General features: G+C 31.9%; 2 protein-coding genes across 2 annotated transcripts in view; both read left to right on the top strand.

Moving 5' to 3' along the window:
• LOC130674789 (uncharacterized) overlaps nt 1-12,773 on the top strand; it is a 54,324-nt gene extending 41,551 nt beyond the window's left edge. Inside the window, exons 2-3 of the mRNA XM_057480205.1 lie at nt 2,441-2,478; nt 9,943-12,773. Coding sequence (XP_057336188.1) covers nt 2,441-2,478; nt 9,943-10,872 — 968 coding nt within the window. The 3' untranslated portion in view covers nt 10,873-12,773. The remainder of the gene's footprint in view (nt 1-2,440; nt 2,479-9,942) is intronic.
• Nucleotides 12,774-17,234: 4,461 nt separating this feature from the next.
• On the top strand, nt 17,235-18,229 carry LOC130674193 (jerky protein homolog-like). The gene is made up of 2 exons (XM_057479463.1): nt 17,235-17,684; nt 17,861-18,229. The coding sequence occupies exons 1-2, from the start codon at nt 17,235-17,237 to the stop codon at nt 18,227-18,229; spliced, it is 819 nt and encodes a 272-aa protein (XP_057335446.1).
• Nucleotides 18,230-24,932: the final 6,703 nt, after the last annotated feature.

Here is a 24,932-nt window from a genome sequence, read left to right as displayed (position 1 = left end):
ATTGACCGATCTCCACGAGCTCTGCGGAAATCAAAAGAGCTTGTTAAGACTTAGATTTAATTAACGACGTAGATAAATGTACAGAAATAGGTGGGGTAGAATAAGCGACAAGCGCGCGGCACGATAACGTGCCAAACGATAGGCTATTCCAAAGAAAGGTTTTTTTCTATGTCTTTAGATAATACACTGTAAAAAATTTGCGGAGTGAATGCGGATTGAATGCGGAGTGAATGAATTGTTAATTATTCACTCTCCTCGAAGTGAAATTCACTCCGCAGGGGAGTTTTCGCGGAGTGGATAATTTTTTATTAATTTAATCCCTCCGGAGTGAATTTCACTTCAGAGGGGAGTTTTAAAGATATTAAATATTTGATTATTGAATAAAATATAACTGCACTAAGTAAAATCGAAATAAAAATTCGCGTATTACAGTACTGATCAACCGATACGCACACACACGCACACACACACACACACACACACACACACACACACACACACACACACACACACACACACACACACACACACACACACCTGAACACACATACGCACACACCCAAACACAAGCACGCACACATTTGCACACACCCGAACACACGCATGCACACACACGCACACATCCGAACACATTCGCACATACGCACACACCCGATCAGACACATGCACACACATACGCACACGCATGCACACACGTGAACACACACGCGCACACCCGAACAAATTCGCACAAACGGACACACCCGAACACACACACGCACACATTTGCACTCACGCACGCACACACATCCACAGACACGCGCACACAGACACCCGCACGCACGCACTCGCACTCGCACACACACGCTGTTTAACAGTTGAATATAAATTCATTTAAATGTTAAAACTCCGGACCGGAGTGAATTGGGAGTGAAATAAAATCCGTATCACTCCGAGATCACTCCGCTAAAAAAAACTCCCAATTCACTCCGCATGCGGAGTGATTTTTTTTTAAACTCCGGAACTCCGAGTGGCGGAGTGATTCCGGAGTGAATTCGGATTTAATTTTAATCCAGATTCACTCCGGATATTTTACTGTGTACGTTTAATTAAACTACGAAATAAGTCAGTCGAGCGAAGTACGAGTTCTGCCACAAAAACTTGGAAACAAATTTTTTTAATTTTTTATTTTTCATATGACTTGTAAACTCAATTGATCGATTTCAAAATCTATTCAGTTCTAAGGCTTAGTGAGATTTTTCGATTGTCGTAAAGCACCTTCAAATCGGTTGATTCGTTTTAAAGATATTGTCAGACAAAAAAAGTGCACACACACACACACACACACACACGCGCGGCTGGACGTTCATCTGTAAATAGTTGGAATAGCTTCCGAGAACCTCAAAACGTCAAGATCTGATGAAAACTCGAGCTTCGAAAATCGGATCGAAACCAATAACTTCCCCTTTTTTTGAAAATTTTCAATTTTTATCACGGGAAGTTAAAAAAATAAATTAAGATTATAACATAAATATAAAATAAAAGTAAGGATTAAAAAAAACGTTTAATTAGCAAAATTTTTAGTTATATCATGAATTTTTCTCCGTGAACTTTAAACTTAGGGCTTCGATATCTATTTAATGGTTATCTTGATCATTTCTGTTAGTTCCTGTCGGAAAACATTGAAGTGATCAAGCATAATTGTGAGCAAAACGTTAAAAAACAATCCTCATTGATTATTTTAAATTCCTCGAATTTTCGGAGATTAATACAAAACCTGACTTTTTTCGAGCTCGATAATTTTAATGTACTCGAAGGTATTGTTGAGCTCAAAGAGCTCGAGCATATATTGGCCATAATATTTTCGAGCTCCTTGAGCTCGAAAGCAGCGGGAACTTCCAGGGTTGGCCCGCAGGGTCAACCGGTTTCCAGATTTCTTTTATTTTATGACTAAAAAAGTCTAGAGAGAAAATGACAGCCAAAAGTAACAATCGCTCATTGAAAAATATTCACAAATACATTTGTTTAACTTTTATGGACCGAGATTGTAAGAAAGCGGTTGTTGTCCTTGAACCGTATGCCTTATTACTCTGTTTTTTCTTTGCAGCCTCGTGTACAGATTATATTATATGAGGAATTTGTTTGGTTGAATGATAAATGAGACTGGTTACGTGTTTAATATAGTATATGTACAACCCGAGTATGTGCTAAGCACGAGACTCCTGTCTACTAGTGGGTGGCTTGTTCGTATTATTTATTTCATTGGCAACTCATTATACAAATACAAAACTAAATAATTTAAGTAAATGCATCATAATTTCTGTATCCATGAATTAATTTCTTTAATAAACTTGACGTTTAAAACGGAAAATTTATTTAATTATTTATATCATATTCCATTATTTTTGCGCCTTATACTGATAACCACTGATGATTATTAATTATTTGCTTATTGTTATAGATGGGAGTGCAGTCACAAACATCAGGGGTGTTTACGAGGTGAGAAAAACATATAAAACTGAGAATTGCTATTTTGTCGAGTCCATTGTATGACAAGGAATGAAACGAAATGATTTTAGACCCGGGTGAAGTTGGCTGTCCGAGTTAAAGGCGAAAACTAACGTCATCCGCAATCTTAAATCGTGTTTCATCCAGTGTCACATAGTATATTTCTCATGATTACCTGCATTGAAACTCCATGTATCAGTATCACCAGCCAGTTAGACAAGCTAATTTAAGATAAATGGCGCAATAGACTAGTAGTCCGAGTCGAAATTTTAAACCTTTCCTGAACCTAGAAACTCTAAAATTAAGAACGAAAAGGACTTACTGAATACTTATTTTCTATAAAAAAACAACTCCTATATAAAACCTCTAAATGTCCGTTACGGGAGAGAATGACATGTTCAGTCGTTAAATAGGCGTAAAAATTAAAAATTGTAAATACATTTTAGAGCCTAAGCATAATCTAAAATCTTATTAAGTCCTATTCATTCTACAGTGATTAAAGTATTTTTAGAAAACGTATTGGTACTCCATATCTTAATTAAGACCTAGGAATTCTGCATTATCCATTAGGACCTACTAGATCTATGTTTCTACCATAATTAGTTGAACCTATCAATACTCAACTTTCGAATTAAACCCTAGAAATTCTAAATTATATCAAAAAAAAAAAATTAGCAGGCTCATACTGTTTTTATATTTACTTGGATTATTTGTAATTAAAATAGGTTCAACGAGTAAGATAATTTTAAAAAATTTTTAAATAACTGATGGAAATTCTGAACAAAAATAATACAATGAGATTTAAGATATAGAAATTTTTTTTGCAAGTTACTTTCAAAAGTGAATTTTCTTCATAAAAATTTTTCGGCTTAAAAATAGCATAAATCTACAAAAAACTGTTACATGTCTTTCTAATAATTTAAAATTAAAAAATGAAATATTTCATTGAGATTTATTGGATATTGAAATTTTTATTTATTAGTTAGTTTATTATTTTTTTGTTCTTGTTATTAAAGTAGATTTATATTGTATGATTTTTCATTACATCATTAATATAATTTTAATTATTATTATCAATTATTCTCTTCATTCTCAGCGTCTGGTGATGTAGGTCTTTTTTTTCTTATTTTGGAGAATCAGTGTCACAAGTGTCTTTTTTATTTTTTTTATTATTATTCATATCGATGCTGGACTTTCGTTTGTTAGAGCATTCCTTATTAATTGCAGCCCTAAAGATTGTCCATATATCATTGATATTGTTGTTACTTTCTATTATCGTTGATGATAAGAAAAGTTCCTTTAGATTTGAAAAAAAAGGTGATTTTTTTCTGTTATAAAATCTGTAGGAGCTATTTAGCGTATAGAATACTCATAGGGCTTAGTTAGGTTCACTGAAAGATGTTAAATTAGAAAAATAAGTAACGTAGAATTTAAAGAACTTATATAGGAGTTGACAATCATTTATATTTAGGATACTTAGGTTTTAATTAGAAAGTTTAGAATTCATCCTATCCAATGATAATGAATAGTTTTTATAGGTTCTTCAAAGATGTTGAATTTCGACTTTTTAGAATCCGTAGGACCCGTTAAGAGTATCAAGTATGAAAAATACTTATTTAGGTCCACTTAAGAATCTCAAGTACTAAAATAGGAACATTTAAGTATGGTAATGCGCGTTTTCATTCCCCGACAATACATCCCCGACAAAATATCTTTCGATATAATTTTCACAATTTTTCTGGAAAACTAGCACTCTAAATAGGCAGTTATTATTGATTTATAAATTCCCACAATTTTCCTGAAAAACAAGCACCCAAAATAGATGTGAATAGTACAAATAAACATTAAAATTTTTTTGGGGGACAATATCCCCGACAAAATATATTTCGATATAATTTTCACAATTTTCCTGGAAAACTAGCACTCTAAATAGGCAGTTACTTTTTATTTATAAATTATCACAATTTCCCTGAAAAACAAGCATCCCCCGTTTAAAAATAATCTTAGGTCATGGTGATCATCATAATAAGTCTCATGATAATATCACGGTGATTATCATTATGATCTCATACTTTCACACAATTATGAGCTCATGGTGAGAGTATTATGGAACTAAGATTTGGATACGAACTTATTCGTATTAATGTGATAAGTAGTTTTTTACAATTATATCATGATTTAATTTCATTTTCTCGAGTTGCATGATTAAACAAAATGCATGCAACAATATTATAATATTCTGATCAGAACTCTATCATTAAATCTAACAAATTTATCATGAATGAATTGTTACCTTTGTGTCTGTATGCTTTTAGTATGAAGACGCTTTGCTGTTATACTAACTTTGACTTGAGTATTCATAAATTTAATAATTCTCACATTATTATTCATCGTTTAACATGATCAAATCATTGTTGTATAATTCATGACCCGGGAAAAAATGATCAGACCTGATCAGACATGAACAGTCATGAATCTTCAGGCCTGATCGGACATGAAAAATGAACGGATAGGATCAGAACTGATCATGTCTGTTCATATCATTCTAATGAGTTTTTTATCAGGAAGTCATCAGGATATCCTTTTTCAAATTAAAATTATTTATTAATTGGCGGTGGATCATTGAATTACCGTAATTTAGGTGGATTACCGAATTACCGTAATTCACAGTGGATTACCAACTTACTGTACTTTACAGTGAATTGCTGAATTTTTACGGCAAATCGTCCGTAAATTACAGTAAAGCTGCCGTAATTTACGGTAAATCTGTATTTTACGGTAGATTACCGTAATTTACTGTAATTTGGGTTCACTAGGGATAGTAAGCTTATGATTCCTTCATGATCTTTTGATAATGTTGTAGTGAAAATTTACGATGATGGTACTGTAGGCTTATATTCTAGTAACAATCTTTTACAGATTATCTTCAGGAAGATGTATATTGTGAATTCCTTATTCGACAAAAACTTGCTAAAATCTTGAGCAATATTGCTAAGGGGGTAACGAGTCTGCTATGATTTAAGAATGACCGCATGATCAATATTTGGTGTGCGTAGGATAATATTTAATAAATACAGTCGAGTATTTGATATATATAATTTATCAAATATTGATAAATCAATTTATCAAATATGAGTAAATTAATTTATAAAATACCAGTAAATGTTTCTCTCAGTGTATAATTTTTTTACCCGGATGGGCATGAACATACCTGATCAGATATGAACAGACATGATCAGTTCTGATCCTATCCGTTCATTTTTCATGTCCGATCAGGCCTGAAAACTCATGACTGTTCATGTCTGATCAGGTCTGATCATTTTTTCCCGGGTCATGAATTATACAACATTGATTTGATCATGTTAGGCGATGATTAATAATATTAGAATTATTAAATTTATAAATACTCAAGTCAAAGTTAATAAAACAGCAAAGCGTCTTCATACTAAAATCATACAGACACAAAGATAACAATTCACTCATGATAAATTTGTTAGATCTAATTACAGAGTTCTGATCAGAATATCATGATATTATTGCATGCATTTTTTTTAATTATACAACTCGAGAAAATACAATCAAATCATGATATAATTGTAAGAAACTACTTATCACATTAATATGAATAAGTTCATCTCTAAATCTTAGTTCCATAATAATCTCACCATGAGCTCATGATTGTGTCAAAATATGAGATCATCATGATCATCACCGTGATATCATCATGAGATTCATTATGATGATCACCATGACCTAAGATTATTTTTACACGGGGCAAATTAGTTGTGAACTGTATAAATAAAACATTTAAATAAAAAAGAGATATTTTGTCCATAGGATATTTTGTCGAGGATATTATGTCTGGAGATGAAAATGCGCGGAATCTTTAAGTATATTGAGTACTTAAAGCGAAGTTAAATTTCGACTCGGGAGCGTAAGCGTAAATTATGATTTGCAACTAAGGTGAAACGCGAAAAACACATATTACACTAAAAAATAGTGCTTGCTTTTGATTTGGTTGAGCAAGTCCTACGTAAGGTGAATAAATAACTTTTTTTCGACTTGGTTCAGTACGTCAAAAGTAAAGTAAATGACTATCGTGCTCGAAGTGAAGCCGAATAAGTTCAAACTGAGATTAAAAAAGCTCTGAGAGTTGAGAAAAATTTAACTTAAGTCGAAAAAGACGAGATCTTATTAGAAAATCGGTAACTTCAAATGAAAATAAGGTGAAGCGAACCTGAATTACGTTTTATTTTCGACCCGGGTTGTTGAATGACTTACAACATGAACATGATATCATAGAAAACTTGATTAATTTTGTTTAACAAAAATTTTACTTACTGAATTTAGGAGATTTTATTTTAAAATTTTAGGAGTCTCCTGATCAAAACTAGAGAGGTGGCAACCCTATTTGGAAAGCTCCAAATTATATTTAGTTGTTTTAAATTAATTCAAAATGATTCTAATTTGTTTAGAATGTTTTGTATTGTTTTTTCAATTTCACAGGTGATCTGAAAAATTCTATAATACTTTTAAATTTTCAAAATTATTTAAAAATTCTTCCAATCAGTCTAGAATGTACTGGATTGTTCCAAAAATTTCAAAAACCATTTGGAAAGCTCTAAATTGTACTTGGTTGCTTAAATCTCATGAATATGATTCTAATTTTTCTAGATTGTTTTGGGTTATTCTGGAAATTCAATAAAATTCTAATATATATATGTAAATGCTTAATTTAGTTCGAAATTATTTTATCGGTCTGAAACGCACAAGATTGTTTTGAAAATTTTTAAATCATTCCCAAAAATTATACAATATATTTAAAAGTTGTAAATTACGCGAATATATTCCGAACAACCCGATCGGAAAATATTCTAGACTGATAACAATTAATTTTAAATGATTCGATATTCAAACATTTTAGAACTTATGTGATTGTTTTCGAAATTTTAGAACAGTTCAGAAAATAAAATACATAAATAAAAACTTTTTTTGTTTTTACTGTACGAGCATTCCTCTCCAAGTTACAGGATGTTAAAAATCGCACTTAAAAATTTTGATTTTTTTTAATATCCCTCAATCGTTGTCACTAATGTGTATATATTTGTTCGGCATTGAAAAAGAAAAATTTCAGAATAAAAAATTCAAAAAACTTGTAAATCACAAAAGTTATTAACAGGGGTTATCAGATATTTTCGGGTGAGTTCTATCAATAGCAAAATCTGTAAATACAATGTACGCATATTGGTGCACTACTGTCTAATTTAGCTAAGTGTGATTTATATTTTTGATAATATTCAATTGTTTAGGAGACAAGCTCGGCTAAAGTTTCTGATTACTGTACTAAAGCAACAAAGATAATACCTTTCACCCATTTGGGTGCGAGAGAGAAAAAAGTAAGAACCTCTGTTAACAAAAAACGAGTCTTAATTGACAACAAAATACACTCAAACGATTAAAGCTGTGGCTTTGAAACAAATGTTAAAAAAATTCAGTCAACTTTCAATTTTTAAGATATTAATAACGAAATTCAAAATTCTGGCTATTTCATATTTTTATAGATTTTTCAGTGATTACTATTCATTGCAATAGTTAATAGCAATGAAAAATATACGACCACACAAAAAATAAAAAAATTAATGCGTTTAATTGTTAATTCGTTTCAAGAAATCGTATTCTGGTCGATTTTAGTTACTTACGCTTGAATGCATGTAACTAAAGTACTTTTTAAAACTTTGGAAACTTTATGGCAGATAATTTGTAGGAGATAAAATGATCTACAAAATGTTCTATCCTATAATAAAATTTAGATGAAATGTATGTGAAGCCAAACTATTCGTAACGTGATTGGTCGAAAGCAAAAAAATATATACAAACGACACGAAAATATACATTAATATAAATATATGAAAAACGATACGCACGCGCTTGTGCGCGAAATATGTACGCTAGTAACATTTTAAGATAAGTTTGATAGTTTTGCCGAAAAAGTCAAATAATACTAAAATTTATTATGAATCCAACTTTGACCTTAAATAACTTATGAAAAATTCAATTTATCGAAAAACTATAAGAGATCTTTTTTGTAGAGCGTTCAATTTTCAACAAAACTACCTATTGATTGTTTCGATTCACTGATTCCCTGGCGAGTGATAAAATTCCAAACTTTAAAAAAAATTTTTCCCATATTATTTAAATGGGAAATCCAAAATTACGATTAGGCGGTTGTTAATATTAATATCAAAAGCTCAAACTTATCGATATTTTTTTTTCGTCATCTCGAACAATATAGTCCGTATAATTTTTGAAAAAAATAAACAATCGATTTTTAAAAAATAAGTCTAGTAATTTTATTACATTTTTAAAAATTTTTATTCCATTATTATTTTTATTTCGATTTTAACCAACTTGATATTATGCTTAAAATAATTTATCATAAATTTTTCGTATTATTTCTTCCAAAATTGACCTATATTTATGATTTTGTAATTTTAGTTTTAATGTTGATGTAATTATATTAAAGTTCTTGAATTTTTTGTATTAATATTTCTAGTTCTTCCGATTTTAATTTTTCAAGTTGTTTTTAACTGAATACTTTTTGTTTCCTTTACACTAACCAAATAAACATTTTGATTGTAAGAAAAAATTATTAAAGCATTTAAAACTTACAGCCGTGATATTTAACACTACTTGTTTCTAATAATTTATAACTCTTATAGAAATTTACAATTTTAGATATTTTTCTTTCATGTTTTCATACATTCATCGCCCTTTAAAATGATACTTGGCAGAGTACCTGCGATAAATAGCTTTGGAGACATAGTTATTTTTCGTTACCTGTTTTCGTTTTTTCTTAACAACAATTGACACACGCAGTGTCTTTATTCGTATTTTTACTTCAGCCTTTTTATGGCATTATGGACTGTAAAAAAATTAGTGGGGAGTGATCATCCCCAGTTCATCTCGATGAAGAAATACTTATTTGCCTGTATTATAGTCATCTATGGCAAAAAAACATTCATAATTCTATAATCGCACCTAGTAAATGTTGTAACCTATACTACAGATTTTAATGTGAAGATTTTCAATAATGACGGTATCAACCACCGCGACTATAAGTGTTTATGTTTTCAATTTTTTTCTTTTTTTTCTTAGCGTTCTGTATAATAAATATAATTTACTATGGATAGCGATATTTGTGAGATGAACGTTCCTCGATCTTTAGAGTTTCACATAAGGTTGTTGTACGCTATGAATAAGAAATGCTAAATGTCAAGGCAACAACGAAGTCACGTTCCCTTTTTAAATAATACACGATCACGTTCTATTTCCTTTATTATCCTTTATACAATGTTAATTTATTTCTCCATTTAATATATTCTCATAATTTTTTTACTTACATTTTGGGCCTTACTACGTATATAAAATTTTGATTCATACTTTTACTATTTACAGGATTCCATTGCTGCTGCATCTGAAGTTCATAGCGAAGATTATAATGACTCAGATGATTCAGATATATATATGGAACCAGATGGAGCCGAAACCGAGAATCGAGAATCTGAACAAGCTACAAAACCACCAGCTACACTCTCAATTGACGAAGAATCATTATCTGCAGCGACAACAGTAGCAGATCCGGGAACCGAAGTTCATAAAGCTGAAATAGGACTAACAGCTCAAGAAGATAAAAGCTTAGAACAAGAAAGTCAGAATTTCTTTCCATCATTTGCAGAATTATTTGCCAATCATCGACTTACGTACAATGAGCAACAACAGCAGCAACGTTATCGCCCAAATCGTTTTCTTGGTTATTTTCAACGTGATCGTAATAATGCCTATCAAACATCAGCATCGACATCCAAAGATACACAACATCCATTACTAGGTTCGGGTAACTTTGGCGTTATACGAGGTGGAACATATTACCCTGAAGAAAAAGAAAATGATGAATACAATGTTGATGAAAGTTTGTATAACCCCTACTATTCGTCTAGTTCTGCTGCTAGAGGAAGATCAACAAATTATTATCGAAATCCTAAGCCACAACCAGTGCGTGCTGGGGACTTTTTTTCAAATTTCCGGGATTTTGCTGATATTACAGCACCCCCTAAATCTAGTTTCTCACATTTATCTGTTGTTTATGCTAACAGAAACGGCACAAAAAGTAGTAGAGCTGAAGGAACCACAGAACCAAGAAATATTATTGAAACTTTGAAGATGTTAGAAGAAGATAATATTGAGGATGACAATATGACAACGATTGAAGCACCGATGAAAAAGTTGAGTCAAGGCAAAAGAAAACTTTTAAAAATGAAAAAATACCATGAAAGCAAAGCTAGAAAATTTCGTATGACAGTCGAGCCATTGCTTGCTCTAAGTTGAGTTGATTAATTAATTTTATTTGTATTAAAAAAATCATGACGTATTCTTTAAGAGTGTGTATTTTTTGTATCGAGTGTGCGAGTAATTTGGGATGATATTACATCCCGGACATAATCTGGCCTCGAGAGATCAGAACCAAAGTAAAAAAAAAGTTAACATTCTTTTTTTCAAAGTTTCATGCAACGATACATAAAATGTGTACGATGAATCATTATCAATTGATTCAACTCTGATCAGTATAACATTTTACTATAACCTATAAATATAGAAGAATCTAAGAGAATCGCGACATAAAGGTTATAAGAAAAAATTTAAGATATTGTAGTACTAAAAAATCGATTTGACATTTATTAAATAATATGTCACAAAAATTGAGCATTGAATGTGGTTAGATCAATAATTATCATTGTTTTCATTATTAAACTATAAATTAATAGACTACAGATTTTGTTTTTTAGTTTGTTTGTAGAAAATTCAAAGTATTTGTTTTGCCTCCTTGTTTGTAGGTTTCATTTAAAATTTTTCAGAAGATCCAAATTCTACACGATTTAAACACATAATCCAAGATACTTTTTTATGCCCCTTCGTTGCAACTGTTTTTTTTTCTTTTTTTTTTCCTTCATACAATATTGAAATGTAACCGTATAATTACTTTTCCATTAATTATTTCAACTCTGGTAAAAACATGTAGTTTCTATTTAATTTATTACACATCGTTTCTTTTTTTTTTATTTTCTTGTTTTTATCGTAAGAGAGTCTAAAAGACTTTATGTAACTTATGTCCGAAGAATACACCACTAGCTGGCTAAAGTTAGTCGCCTAAAATTTTATACTAAAATGAAATTCTTTCTGAATGGTCAAAAGTGTAATTTACTATATATTAAATCACTAATTTTAATATTAAATCATGAAATTTAAGTGAGATAGATCGTGTATATTTCTACTCAATGATTCAAGCCACTAACGAATTAATGAACTCCTTTTTTTATTGAGTCATTTTGAATTTAGCTACTTCATTAACATGACTAAAGTCTCTAGACTGCACAGTGCATCTAATTAATCACCACACACTTGCATGGATTCATGCAATATCAGCTGAATTTTACAACCTCACATATTTCTATTAATTGATATGACATAACACCAAAGTTGACATTTTTTTCTTATTGAGTGAATAGTTTTCAATTTAACAAATTATCTATACCCATTGAGTATGAATCTTTTTTAATAATAATATAGTAAATTTATTTTACATGCCCAACTGCATGACTCTAACTGTAGACATTTAGCGGCGTTTTTTCCGGGCATTCATTACATATGCTATTGTATACATATAGTAAGATCGAGTAGTGTACTCTCGTGTATTGACAACACTCACTTCACTTGTGCCGCGAAACCCTCACTCAAGTATAATCCCGATTTTACAAGATGTATACTATCGTAGTGCTGATGAGGGCTAAGTAACAAAAAAATCTAGTATTGTGATTTCAACTCTTGTTTAATGATCAACTTTTCAAAGCATTCAACCATACCTTAATATTACTTGATAATATTGATTAATTTTTTTTACTCTACATTTTGAGAATATTGTTATGTCATTAATATTTACAAGTATAAGAACATTTAAGTTAAAAAAAAAAAATTTGCAAAAATTTCATTATTATATTGACATTAATTAGGCGAGAATTGACGTATATTGTTATGTTATTTGTTGTTGAGTAGTGCAGTGGTAACGATATTTTTTAGTAAAATGTGTGTATAATTGAATATTGTTTTAATAATAAAGATAAGGTATATTAGTTAAAATAGATTTTAACATTAACGATATTTTTTTTTTTGTAAACGATTGCAACATATGTATATATGCCCATCTTAATAGGTAATTAATAAATATTTTCTCAAATAAAATCGCATTATATAAATAATTTATACGTACAGACAAACAGATTAGAGTGAACTTTAATGTAAAAATTTCAGAATTTTAATCAAGTGCTGTTTCTCTCAAACCTTTTCAAATACAAAAAAAACATCCTGCTAAATTTAAGCTGTTAATATTAATCGAAAAATATTCCTTACTATTTTAATAACAAAAAATTGTAGTTGAGTTTTTACAGTTATAACTCCATGGAAAGTTGAGTTCTCTGTTAAAGAAAAGTCTCACACATTGCATCAATAGAATCGATAGAATAAGAGACCGATTTTAGAAGATAAGCAAAAATTGGAGACTTCAATCAGTATTACCAACTCTACCGGCTACTATTTTCTATGATTCTTTCAGAGTATCTAAATCAGTTATATCATGCTCTACAGAAAAATGAGAAAAACTATATAACTAAAATGATAATTATTTTCATATTAATAAGTTTCAAGGTTTCCCATATGTATGAAGACTTTAATCTTATTTGATGAATTGTAATGATTCATCAACATTGGATATAGTTCACCTAGAGCCTATGAATTTAGCAACACATCCATTTCAATCAATTTTTGAAAAACTTTATGGGTCACTTTAAACTTTTTTATTTAAAACTCAACACAAAATTTTTTTTTTATGTTCAGTACTCAGTATCATATCTTTATCAAGAAAGGTTATAGCGTTATCTTTTTAGGAACGATCTTCACGGCGCACCGTAAAAAAGACACATTCACTCTAACAATAATTTATTAACTGTTAATAAATATGTGTTAACTATTAATAAATATTTATTAAATGTTAACAAATATTGATTGATATTTAATAAATGAAATTATAGCATCTAATCAAATGAATTTATTAATATTTAATAAATTCTTCTATCAGTGTACTGATTTGAATACGAACGTAATTTAAAACGACTTACTTCAATTTCTCAACACTTAATATTATAACTGATGCTTCAACAATTAAGGCATCGTAAAACAGTAAATAGTTTAGCATATCTTTTCCATTCTAACATGGTTACAAGTATTATAGTCACAATAAGAATAACATTGTTCGAAAATCACAACTTTCTTAAATGGCTGTCGAGCATAAAATTAGCGGGGACTAGTAGAGTTCTACTTATCTCCTCTTACTTCATTGACTAGAGTAATTAATTTCTCTTGACTCTGGTAGTTTTTCACCAACGAAGAAAAAGGCGACGTCATCATCGCCATGATGATTATCATCGTAACGTTCAACCAGTGTGTTTCACGCCATTTCTCATTCTTTAGTTAAATACGAGTTATTTCACAATTCTCGAGCCAAATTAATAGTCTTTCTCAGTGATTCATCTCAATGAGTTATCCAAATTGATTATTATATTAATACTACTCTTCTCAGCTCGACTAACAGTAAATTCTCAGTTATTCAAGCCACGCGCCAGGTTCTGAGTTTTTGTGCACCACGTGCTATTCCATATCTATTCAGAGTGCAGTGATCTTAGTTAAATATTGAGACAAATCGCTTCTCTTCTTCGCGATTTTTACCAGCAGCCACCAGAATTCGCGGGTTGAACCCTGGCTTAGGCTGGCCTCTACGAATTTTTATTTATGCTGGACAGAGCAGTGGGCTGGGGTTCTTGCAAAGCAAAGACCCGCACTTATTCAAACTCGGCAACGTATAAAAAAAGGCTCATCAACTTACCTCACGGCTAATTATAAAATTATAGATTGTATTTATTTTATACATTATACTTATTGATAGTCGAGTTACTACTTGTAACTCAATTTATAATTATTATATCCTATTATTCGGTGGTCTTACCAATATTTTAGCACTAGGATAGGACAAGGGCAATGTATAATGTCAAGGATTGATGTTATCGAAATACGCAAGTTTATTGCCAATTGTAACAAAGATTCATTCACTTACATTAATTTCCGCAAGGTACAATAACGCAGTCCTGGTTGGAACACTGGATACGCAATCAGTAACCACGTGGAATAACGCCTTGTTATACACTGATTTTATTACTTAATCCTAATTTTACTACCGCGAATGTGTCGCCGGTAACGTATAATGCTTCCAATACACTTAAATTTAATTATAATTAATAACTAATAAACAATAAAAGTATTACTTTGCAAGTTAATTGCTAGAAAGAAATATAAGATTTACAGAATATAAAGTACGTGACTATTGCAAGTATAATTGCCTGATTATGATTGATACTAAACAATAAAGACGTCTGAACGCGATTTGATCCAGGATCGAAGTGAAGTTCAATCACCGTAGGATCTTAGGGCTGAGTTTTTAGGCTCGCTCCCCACTTCCCCTCACGGTCATGCGTTGAGGTGATAATTAGTCATGTGACCATGGCACTATGACTCTAGCTTTAGGTGGTTTCAGACGGCAACGAGACGGAGACAAATGGGAACCGCAAGGCTGAGGGAGAAGAAGACAATTCACATTGTCTCAATATATTGAATTTATGAGTTGAATATCATCAGAATAATTGAACTGCCTTTGTTGTCATGTATATTTTTACATTCTTATTAATTTAAATACTTAAAATTGAGTTAGCCATAAAACCACGTGTCAATTATAGCACTGACGCGTATGCATTAGCTGACAAATAATAATAACCTGACTAAAAAGTTTTATGTCATGCCTATTGGGTCCTTATTCGGTAGTCTCAGCTATCTCCCAATAGACAAAATCTTCAAGAGAAACTACCAGGGCATTCGAACCAGGGCCCTCATAGGGACACCACAAGGAGATCCCACAAAGAACATCCCTATCCAGGCCCTGATAGAGATATCCCTGGAATAAAAACTAAATTAAATATCAAAAAAAGCAATGACAATTTGTTTGGGCAAGAACTAGATTGTATAATTAACAAATTTATTGATCTTTGAACAAATTATCTTATGTATTAATTATTGTAAATTCATGTTGGACTCAGATGGATGTTAGAGTAGTGGACTATATTTGATGACTCTGGTGCTGGTGCTGGTGAATACTCAGCAGTTTGGATTCCTCCTGGCTGAGCTGGTGGCAACAGAACTAACGTGCTCTGACTCGGTCGGTGTTGAGTGATGATGATCTGGAATCGAGCCTGATAAAGGGCCCGCTGACTAGTAGCTCTGGTTGATGATGTTTTCGCTGTGCCAGGCGAAAGACTCTCGTAGTTGAGGATCTCGTTATGTCAAGCGACACGCAGTAAGTAGATGATGTACGTTGTTGGTTCTAGCTTGGCAGGGCCAAGCAGCTGCTGGCGTGATTAGGTGGTCTTAGACTTAGTTCAGGATCTTGAATCTTAGGGTGAAGACTCACAGTGCTGGTTCAAGCTCGTACTTGCTCGTTTAGATCTCGTAATTACTCGTTTGCAGCGACTAGGCAGTAGCTGTTGGTAATAATATGGTGTTAATGGCTTGCTCAAATATTAGAAAGATAGCGGCAGATCAGTTTAGGTGTCAAAAGGTGATATTAGAGTTCTTGCGAGCCACGCACTGGTGTTACGCGAGACTCAAGCTGAATGTTGTTAGGTTTAAAATTAAGTAGGCAGATACATGATCATAAGAATATCTCGAGACGCATGTCTCATCTAGCCGATCCTTCATAACCGCTGACGGGTCACCACGGCGGTGTCCCGGTCGCAGAGAACCCCGATTATACTAGATAAATACATTAGTTTTGGTGACAGATATTTAAAATACCACATTTAGTCGCCTATAAATGGCATGTTATAAATCCGCGTTTATTTATTTGGTAAGATTGTTTTGAGTATTTGTTGATAATTAGAGAGAAGTCGGTAAGTGGACGAATTAAAATGATGATAAATTTTGTCACAAGATGGCTCGTTAAGTTACTTCAATATTTTTTGGTCGTTTGATATCCCACATGTAACCAAAAAATATTTTTTGATCCGATGATGACGTCATTATTAGAACGATTAGGTATCTTTTTTACCAGCTGTATCTTATCTAATATTTTTAGTTGCCGGCTATAGGCGCTAAATGTCGTAGATTTCAAGTGTCTGTCACAAAAAACCTGATTATGAATTAGTTGATCAAGCCGTATGGATGTGGTTTCAAGAACGTCGTCGAGCTGGTTGTCCGATCACTGGAGTACTTACAAAAGCACAAGCCTTACGTTATGCAAAGATGTTAGATGATAAAACTAAGTTTACTGCCAGCCAAGGGTGGTTAGATAAATGGAAAAAACGTCATGGCGTCAGGAAAATCGTGGTCAGTGGAGAAAAACTATCAGCAAATCACCAAGCTGCTAATGATTATCAGCAATCGTTTTCTGAGATGATAGCAAAAAAAGAACTCACTGCTGATCAAATTTTTAGTTGTGATGAGTCAGGATTAATTTTTCGTGACATTCCGAGGACAACATTAAGAGCAAAAATGAAAATGCTGCGGGTTTTAAAGTACAAAAGGAGCGTGTAACAATTATGGCTCGCAGTAATGCTTCAGGAACGTCAAAATTTCCAATAGTTCTTATAGGTAAATCAAAGAAGCCTAGAGCTATTCAAAAATTATCACACATCCTCGTATCATATAAAAGTCAAAAAAGTGCATGGATGACAGGACCCTTATTTGAAAAATGGTTCTACGACGAATTTGTTCCAAGGGTTACAGAGTTTTTACAAAGCAAAGGATTACCGACCAAAGCAGTTTTATTTGTTGATAACTGTGCATCGCATCCCAAAAATATAAAAAAAGGGGATATAAGAGTTGAGTTTTTACCACCTAATACTACTTCTCTTTTACAACCCATGGATCAAGGATGCTTACAAAATCTTAAAATGAACTACCGAGTGCATTTAATGTCATTCCTTTTGAGTAAACTAGATATTGGACTTGGTGTTATTAGAGCTTTAAAACAAATAACCATGAAGGAAGTTATTTTTTGAGTATCCGATGCTTGGAATGCTGTTTCACAAACAACAATTATAAAGTCTTGGAAAGGGATAAGGGCAATCATCAAATTATCTACAAATATTTCATTGATAATAGATAGTATTTCAATAATAAATTAATATTTCAATTATGTTTATTTTTTTGAAATAATTTTCAGCTGTGGCGACAAGTAGAAACAATTTTACAGCATGTTATCAACTCTAAAAAATCTAGTGTCAATCAAGTGGGTCAAATTAATACACAAGACATCGTAAACAAGTTTTGCGAAAAGTTCAGTGAGTCAGATGACCACGAGAATAATTTGGCAATAGTCACTGAATGGATAAACTTCACTGCAATGTCTTCAGAAGACTATTTAACCGACGAACAAATTCTTCAAGCTGTCCACGATGATAAAAATGAAGATAATCAAGATAAAAATGAAAATACTACGAATCGTCACCCACCCGATTGGATAGTTCTCAGTGACTCTGTTAACTTGTTAATAAATCACTGCGAAGGAAATTCTCACTATCGACTTGATTAGGTGACAAATTTAAAAACTATTCGTAAAGCGATCGGAAGTGAAATGACTATGTGAGATGTAAACTTCGATCATGTATTTTTGAATAATTCAAATAACTTGTCTAATATCGAACAATTTGACTTTATAAAATTATTCCAGCAATATTATTAATAATTCGACTTAATTTTTTAATTGTGATGATACTTGTATTGAAATATCTGTTTGTATTACTTTATTTATTCAACTTTTCGTAGATCTCACTATAATTAATTTATTACTGTGAATAGTTACGACTTTGTAACAAATTATAGTTATATCTTCTTAAATAGATTATTAAATTATTAGTTATTAATATTGAAAAAATTAATAATTTAGTTGTGATGTTCTTAATGACAATAAAAACTGTTGACATTTTAATTTAATTTGTATTTTTTTTTAATTTTCTCTTTCACTATTAACTAAAGAATATTCATTTTCAATTTAGATAATAGATTTAATTCATTACTTATACTAATTATTACATCTAAGAATTTACTAAATTTTCAATGGAAAATTTGCTACTTGCAAATAATAATTTGGAATTGTTATTAAAAAATTTTTTTGTATGATTTGATTTAGAATATTTGAATTTAATATTTTATTAAAAACTGCTTAGTATAGATTCTTAATAAAATAATCAATTTTTCGCTTGAAAATTTTCATAACAAAAAAAAATTTATTTACTTTTACTATTAAAATGAAAAATTGATTTTCTATTAAAGAAGTTTAACAACAATAAAATTGACATATCAATTTTAGAAAAATCTAACCTTCAAAATTTAAAAACTTGCGGGTCGTTTTGACTGACTCACTTTTTTTAAGCCACGCCTTCTAGTAAAAAGAAGGGGTACTTCTACAATTTTAATTCCTGGAATTTCGGTTTCGTCTCAGTCAAAGTTAGAGAGACTCCACTGTAAAATATTTGTCAGGATACAAGATTTGCTGAGTTGGAGACCAGATTGTTGTTGGTTGAAATTCAATTCGAGATAAAATGTTGTGGGGTATCTTGATTGTTTACTTATACTGGGTAGTTGACAATCAGTCTGAATATACTTTTTAATATGACGTGTTCAAATCTCCCGCGATTATTCATCAATCATAGGCAGCTCTGCTAGTCGCATTCTCATCGCAAAGACCGCTCGAGTGGGGATGAAGAAGACGGATGCGCTGTCTCTCTCACTCTTTTAACGCTCTCTCTCTATTATATTGTTTACAGTTCTCGTGGCTGACGCATCGTGCTAATTTATAATCTCGTTTTCTCTTAATAATCAATTGCGCTCTCATAAATTAAATCGTTGCATTTTGCGTGAAATAATTCAAAGTAATTACTTCTTACATGATTTTGCTCTCATCTGTAAATCTCATTTATTCTCAATTAAATTTGTCTCATCGCGTGTACCGGCATTGTTCGCGCCTCGATGCCATCTTGGCCACGTGTTGAACGCGAGTGATTATAACGAATACTGTTTTTCAAAATCCGCAACGGAGACGCGAACCACCCCAGTACGGTATGCGGTCACCCACATGTGTAAAAGAAAAATTATAAATTTAAAGTTCGGAAAATGAAAATAATAATAAATGTGGCTTCACTTGATACTTAAATTTAAATAAAATAGTAATGTTTAAATACTTATTACTGATGATATTAAATTATAAATGAATAAAATAAGGGTGTGCCTGGACCAGCTCCTCAGACTGGGTTAGTGCACGTAGGCGCCAGACCGTTTATATAAAACGGACAAAAATAATTTATCAAGAAAATTTGCAAGGATTGATCCGACTGAGCAGCTTGTTCGAAGCGGATAACAATCGAATGAAATAAATAAAAGAAATAATCAGAAAATAAGCACAATTAAATACATAGAAAATAATAAAGCAAGTTAAATACAGTAGGAAAAGACCTAGGAAAAATACATATTAAGTATTTCCCCGAAAATTGTTGGCTTAATTATTTATATAAATTACCAAAACGTCTAATACAATTGTTTAATTTTAAATATAAATTATAATCATCAATAGACCCCTGAGGGTAGATTCTATATAATTCCAAAAACCCGAACTTAAATCTCAATATTATTAATTAATATATTATAATAATTTCTTTTAAACAGAATAGATAATTCACCAAAACTAATTAATAGAAAAAAAATAAATAATCGCAATAATTATCCGGATTGCCCCTTTACAATTTATGGGGGGAGAAAGATACGGTTTACCCTCACTCTCATTCACCAGTTTTCGGGAATCATAACATAAATTCTTTTAAATAAATAATAATCACTCTTCCAATAATTATAAACAGTCAAAAATATAATATAAATTTATCGACCGCTGGGGTAAATAATTACTGTAAATCATACACAGAACAGAAAAATAAGTAGTAATATTTTGGGTATAATTATTCAAATAATAATGGCAATAATTGTAAATAACATAATAAATAATAATAATTCCGTTTCAATAATTATTATTATTGTCCAGGAATTTTTCCCTGAACTATTACGTCGTCGCCTCAGGAATTTTCTTTTCGAGCCGGCGTATAGCTATAGCTACAAGTATAGATATATCTATACAGCAAACTGCTGTAAGCGCGCAATTTCTAATTTTTAAATAAAAATTTAAACAAAATATAATTATTGATTATACACAATCCTTTTTATATGTGTATATGTATCATTCAGGGGGAAACGCAATACAAAATTAACCAAATTATTTACGGGTGTGCGATACACACACGTGAATTTTGCGTCGCAAATACCAACAATTCCCGGGGAGGTTATCAGCAACAATGCATGGAAAGAGAATACAAGAGTACTTACTCGATATCGTTTCCCGAATAAATCCAAAACAAAGACTTGAACTCAATCGCCCGGTGAATTTATTTATATTTCGATTAATTAACCACTGTTAATTGCCGGCAAAAAATAAATGTAATAGCAACGTAATTTGATCTGATAACAGCAGCGTCCACTCGTCAAGACTATCCGTACCTTTCTAATTGCTTTTTGGGCCGGCCACTCATTGGCCACCCACGTGGCGCAACAATCGCCCTTAACTATTATTATTATTCTCTAGCCCTGGGTCTATTTTAAATCAAATAAATATATATAAATATATATTTATTTGCGTTAAGCAGGATACAATCCTCAATACAATATATTACAAGAGATTGGATTTAGGGTAATTAATACAAAAAGAAAAAATATAAAAGTGGCTTTGAAAGTGTCTATAGAAAAACGGTTATGAATTGAAATGAAAATTAGAGGCTGTTTCTGATTTTGTGACTAGATTTACAGTAAGCAAAAAGCAATTGGGTTGATTCCAAGGTCCAGGTTACTAAAAATTCCAAGGAGATGCTGTGATGTAGGTCGTTGAGGGTCCATTCGTTTAAAAATTTCTCTCTGGGTTCACTTAGTGCTGGACAGTCGGACAAGAAATGGGAAATGGAGTCAGATTCACTAAGGTAGCAGCATGGACAATTCTTCTGAGGGGAAAATTTGATGGTCTTTTTCCCAATCGATACGTTGCAGGCGTAGTGTGATGCAAGGCGTAGTTGGCAGAATAGTCTGGCCAGGTGGTAAGGCAAATTGCTGAGGATTATGTTGGAAGCTGTGTGGCCAAAAGTCCTGTGATCGAAAATAATCTGACATGCTGAAGATTTGGTATATCTATCCACATCTAGGAAGTATTGGTAGTTTCTGAATTTTTCCACCAGGGCATCCTTTTTTAGACTCGAGTGAACTGGTGGGAGATTGTTGAGCATGTTTTCTTCCCCGATCTGTTCCAAGATTTTAGAAAGTTGTTGGACCCAGTTCAGTTTGGCGGAATTGAAGGGAGATTTTGTGAGAGATGCGAGGTACTTCAAGCAGACTTTGGAAAGTCGCTCATCAGGCATGTCCAGGATTTTGATGACCCAGTTTAAGGCAGCTTTCAGGGCTAAGGTAGAGAAGTGATCTAGCCCGAGTTCCAAGCGAAGGGCATAGTTGGGTGTGCACAGCGGTATGTTGAGCAAACGTTTAAAGAAAAATAGACTAGCTGATTCCAGTCTTTCTAGGTTATCAGGTTGCAGGCCCCAGACGTGAGCAAGGTATGCCATTGTGGACCGGATGATGCTACTGTGCAGTTTCGAGACTCCAGCCCAGGCGCTAGTCTTAAGCTTGGCGAGAATTCCCAAAGCAGAGCTGGCTGCAATTTTACTCTTTTTTATGGCTTCGGTGGTGGCCAGGTGCCCTTGCAGTGACGTACAGAAGGTGACTCCGAGGTATTCGAACGATGGGACGACTTCAATGATCTCGCCCTTGTAGGTGAATTTGCTTAGCTTCCTTGGAATGCGGCCAGTAGATCTGGTGACAAGTATCATGGTTTTTCGAGTGTTTACTGTGAGATCGTTGGTTAAGCAGTACTCTTCAAGGAGCAAGAGGCTTCTGCGTAGCTTTGCTTCGGAGGTAGCCAGAAGAGCGATGTCGCCTGCATACATCAGAAGCAGGATTTCGCGGGACCCAAGAAAGAGTCCTTCGGCACCTTTGTTATGCAAAACCTGGACCACATCACTGATGTACAGGCTAAAAAGAAGAGGGCTTAGTATTTCCCCTTGGAAAATCAAGTAAATAAATTATAAAAACATTCTTTCCCAACCTGAATGATACATAATAAATTAAATACATATATCTAGTATTTATTCCTGGGAAAATTATAATATTTAACTATACGGTAAATTAAATAATAATTATTTAAACACATGTAATCAGTGTCGATATTGGAAAGGAAAATATCGATTTTCCCCTACCCTGCGGCCGGTATTTATCCAGACCTTGATACCTGGATATCAAGTTAAATCAAAATAAAATAAAAACAATGATTGGGGCATAATGTGACCACACATTATGTCCCCCAGATAACGCAAAATAATAAATGTTTCCTTGTAAACAATTAATATGGAATATAATTATTTTTAAATTATAAATTAAAATATTGGCACACACGTGCTCTCATTCACGCCGCGCGCATGCGCCACTCCACGAGCAAACGCTGTCTCCACACCGGCGTGGTATCGAAATGCCCGCGTAACCATTTAAATTTAAACTTAAAGACTATTTTTAATTCTTATTACTAATTAATTATACATTAATTTGAATGGTTACGTGACATGATAATTAATTTAACTGAATACTAAAAACAATTTATCTAGTGCTTTCTCATGCTCATTAATTCTTAGCATATGTAAATAGTGTAAATAAAATATTTATTGTTAATATTTACGAAAATTCAGTGTTGAATAAAATTATTCACTACCCGCCAATTCACACATACCAGATCCTTTCATTCTTATCTAATTATTATTAAATATTTAAACATGACGAAATTTATTTAAATGTGAATAATAAAGATTAAAACAGCATTAATATTCAACAGAAATAATTTAATTATTTAAATTATTTGTAATGTTGAATAAAATAATTAAAAATCAAAATTATTATTATTTAAAATAATTCTATTTAAATTGTATAAATTCTAAATTTAATTATTAACGACTCGAACGAAGAATTCAAAATTTAATATTTAAGGAATATGATTATACGTAATCAGGAGCATGATAATTAATAAGCATAGAGGAGCGATTTGCGGCGGTTTTTATAGAAACTATCATCGATTCGATCAAATAAGGTGGACTATCGTATGATTATGATATTTTTAGTTTGTCGTTATTTTGATTATCTATCGAGTTAGTTAAAGTAAAATTTATCGATATAGTCGTATGTATTAGAGAGAGAAATGACCGGATACATCACGCGGTACGTTACAAGAAGAAACTTCGGAAACGCGACAAGGCAGGCAGTAGTAATTTCTATTAGTGAAAGAAGGAGGTTCAATCCAATGCTATTAGATGGGCTTATTTTAAGTAGTTAATTACAGATTATCGGTTAAGATTAAGGTTTGAGTGTTTAATAATTAATAATCCACTTTTCCTTATCTATCGATGGGCTATTGTAATTTATCCCTATTATTGGTGGTTTAAAGGTTATGCCTGTTTTTGATTATAAATATTCAATAATTTGCAATTATTATCAATTTTATCGGTAAAGGGGCACCAGTGAATTATTATGATAATTTTGGTTAATCATAATTTTATTTATGTGCTGAGATATTGAAGATTAAAGTTATTAGCTTATGTTTGTGTTAGAGAGAGAGACGGATGAGAAAGCGAAATAGTTAGGTTTCTCAGTTGCTTTCGGATGGTTAGTTAGTTGATGTATGAGTTTTTATTTAGACGAATCCTTTTTTCATTATCTAATGATCGATTATAATTACTCTTATTATTATAGTTAGTCGGCTATAAATTTAATTATTCTCCGTGGGATGTTAAGGAAGTATTATTATTTTCATATGCTCTGCCATAATATGTTATGGTTGTCCGATGTTATGTAGTTAGTTAATTGTTATCTTATTCTATTTTTTTATCAATACGTTGGAATATTGCTCCTCTAGTTCTTAATATTTATTTTACCAATAAGCTTCTTAGGTTATGGTGCAATAGTTACTGTTGCGTATCAGCGTTATTTATGATTTTACTTACTGACATTGGTGTCAATCATAGATTTTATTACCTTGTTTTTATTGATAATTATCAGTTTGTTTTATAGTTTATTTAAAATCTTCAATGAATTTTGATGTTAATTTGGCTATT

Source organism: Microplitis mediator, chromosome 9 (genome assembly GCF_029852145.1).
Source record: "Microplitis mediator isolate UGA2020A chromosome 9, iyMicMedi2.1, whole genome shotgun sequence".
NCBI lineage: Eukaryota > Metazoa > Arthropoda > Insecta > Hymenoptera > Braconidae > Microplitis > Microplitis mediator.
The sequence above is the reverse complement of the archived record's forward strand: the minus strand, read 5'-3'. Positions and strand labels throughout refer to the sequence as shown.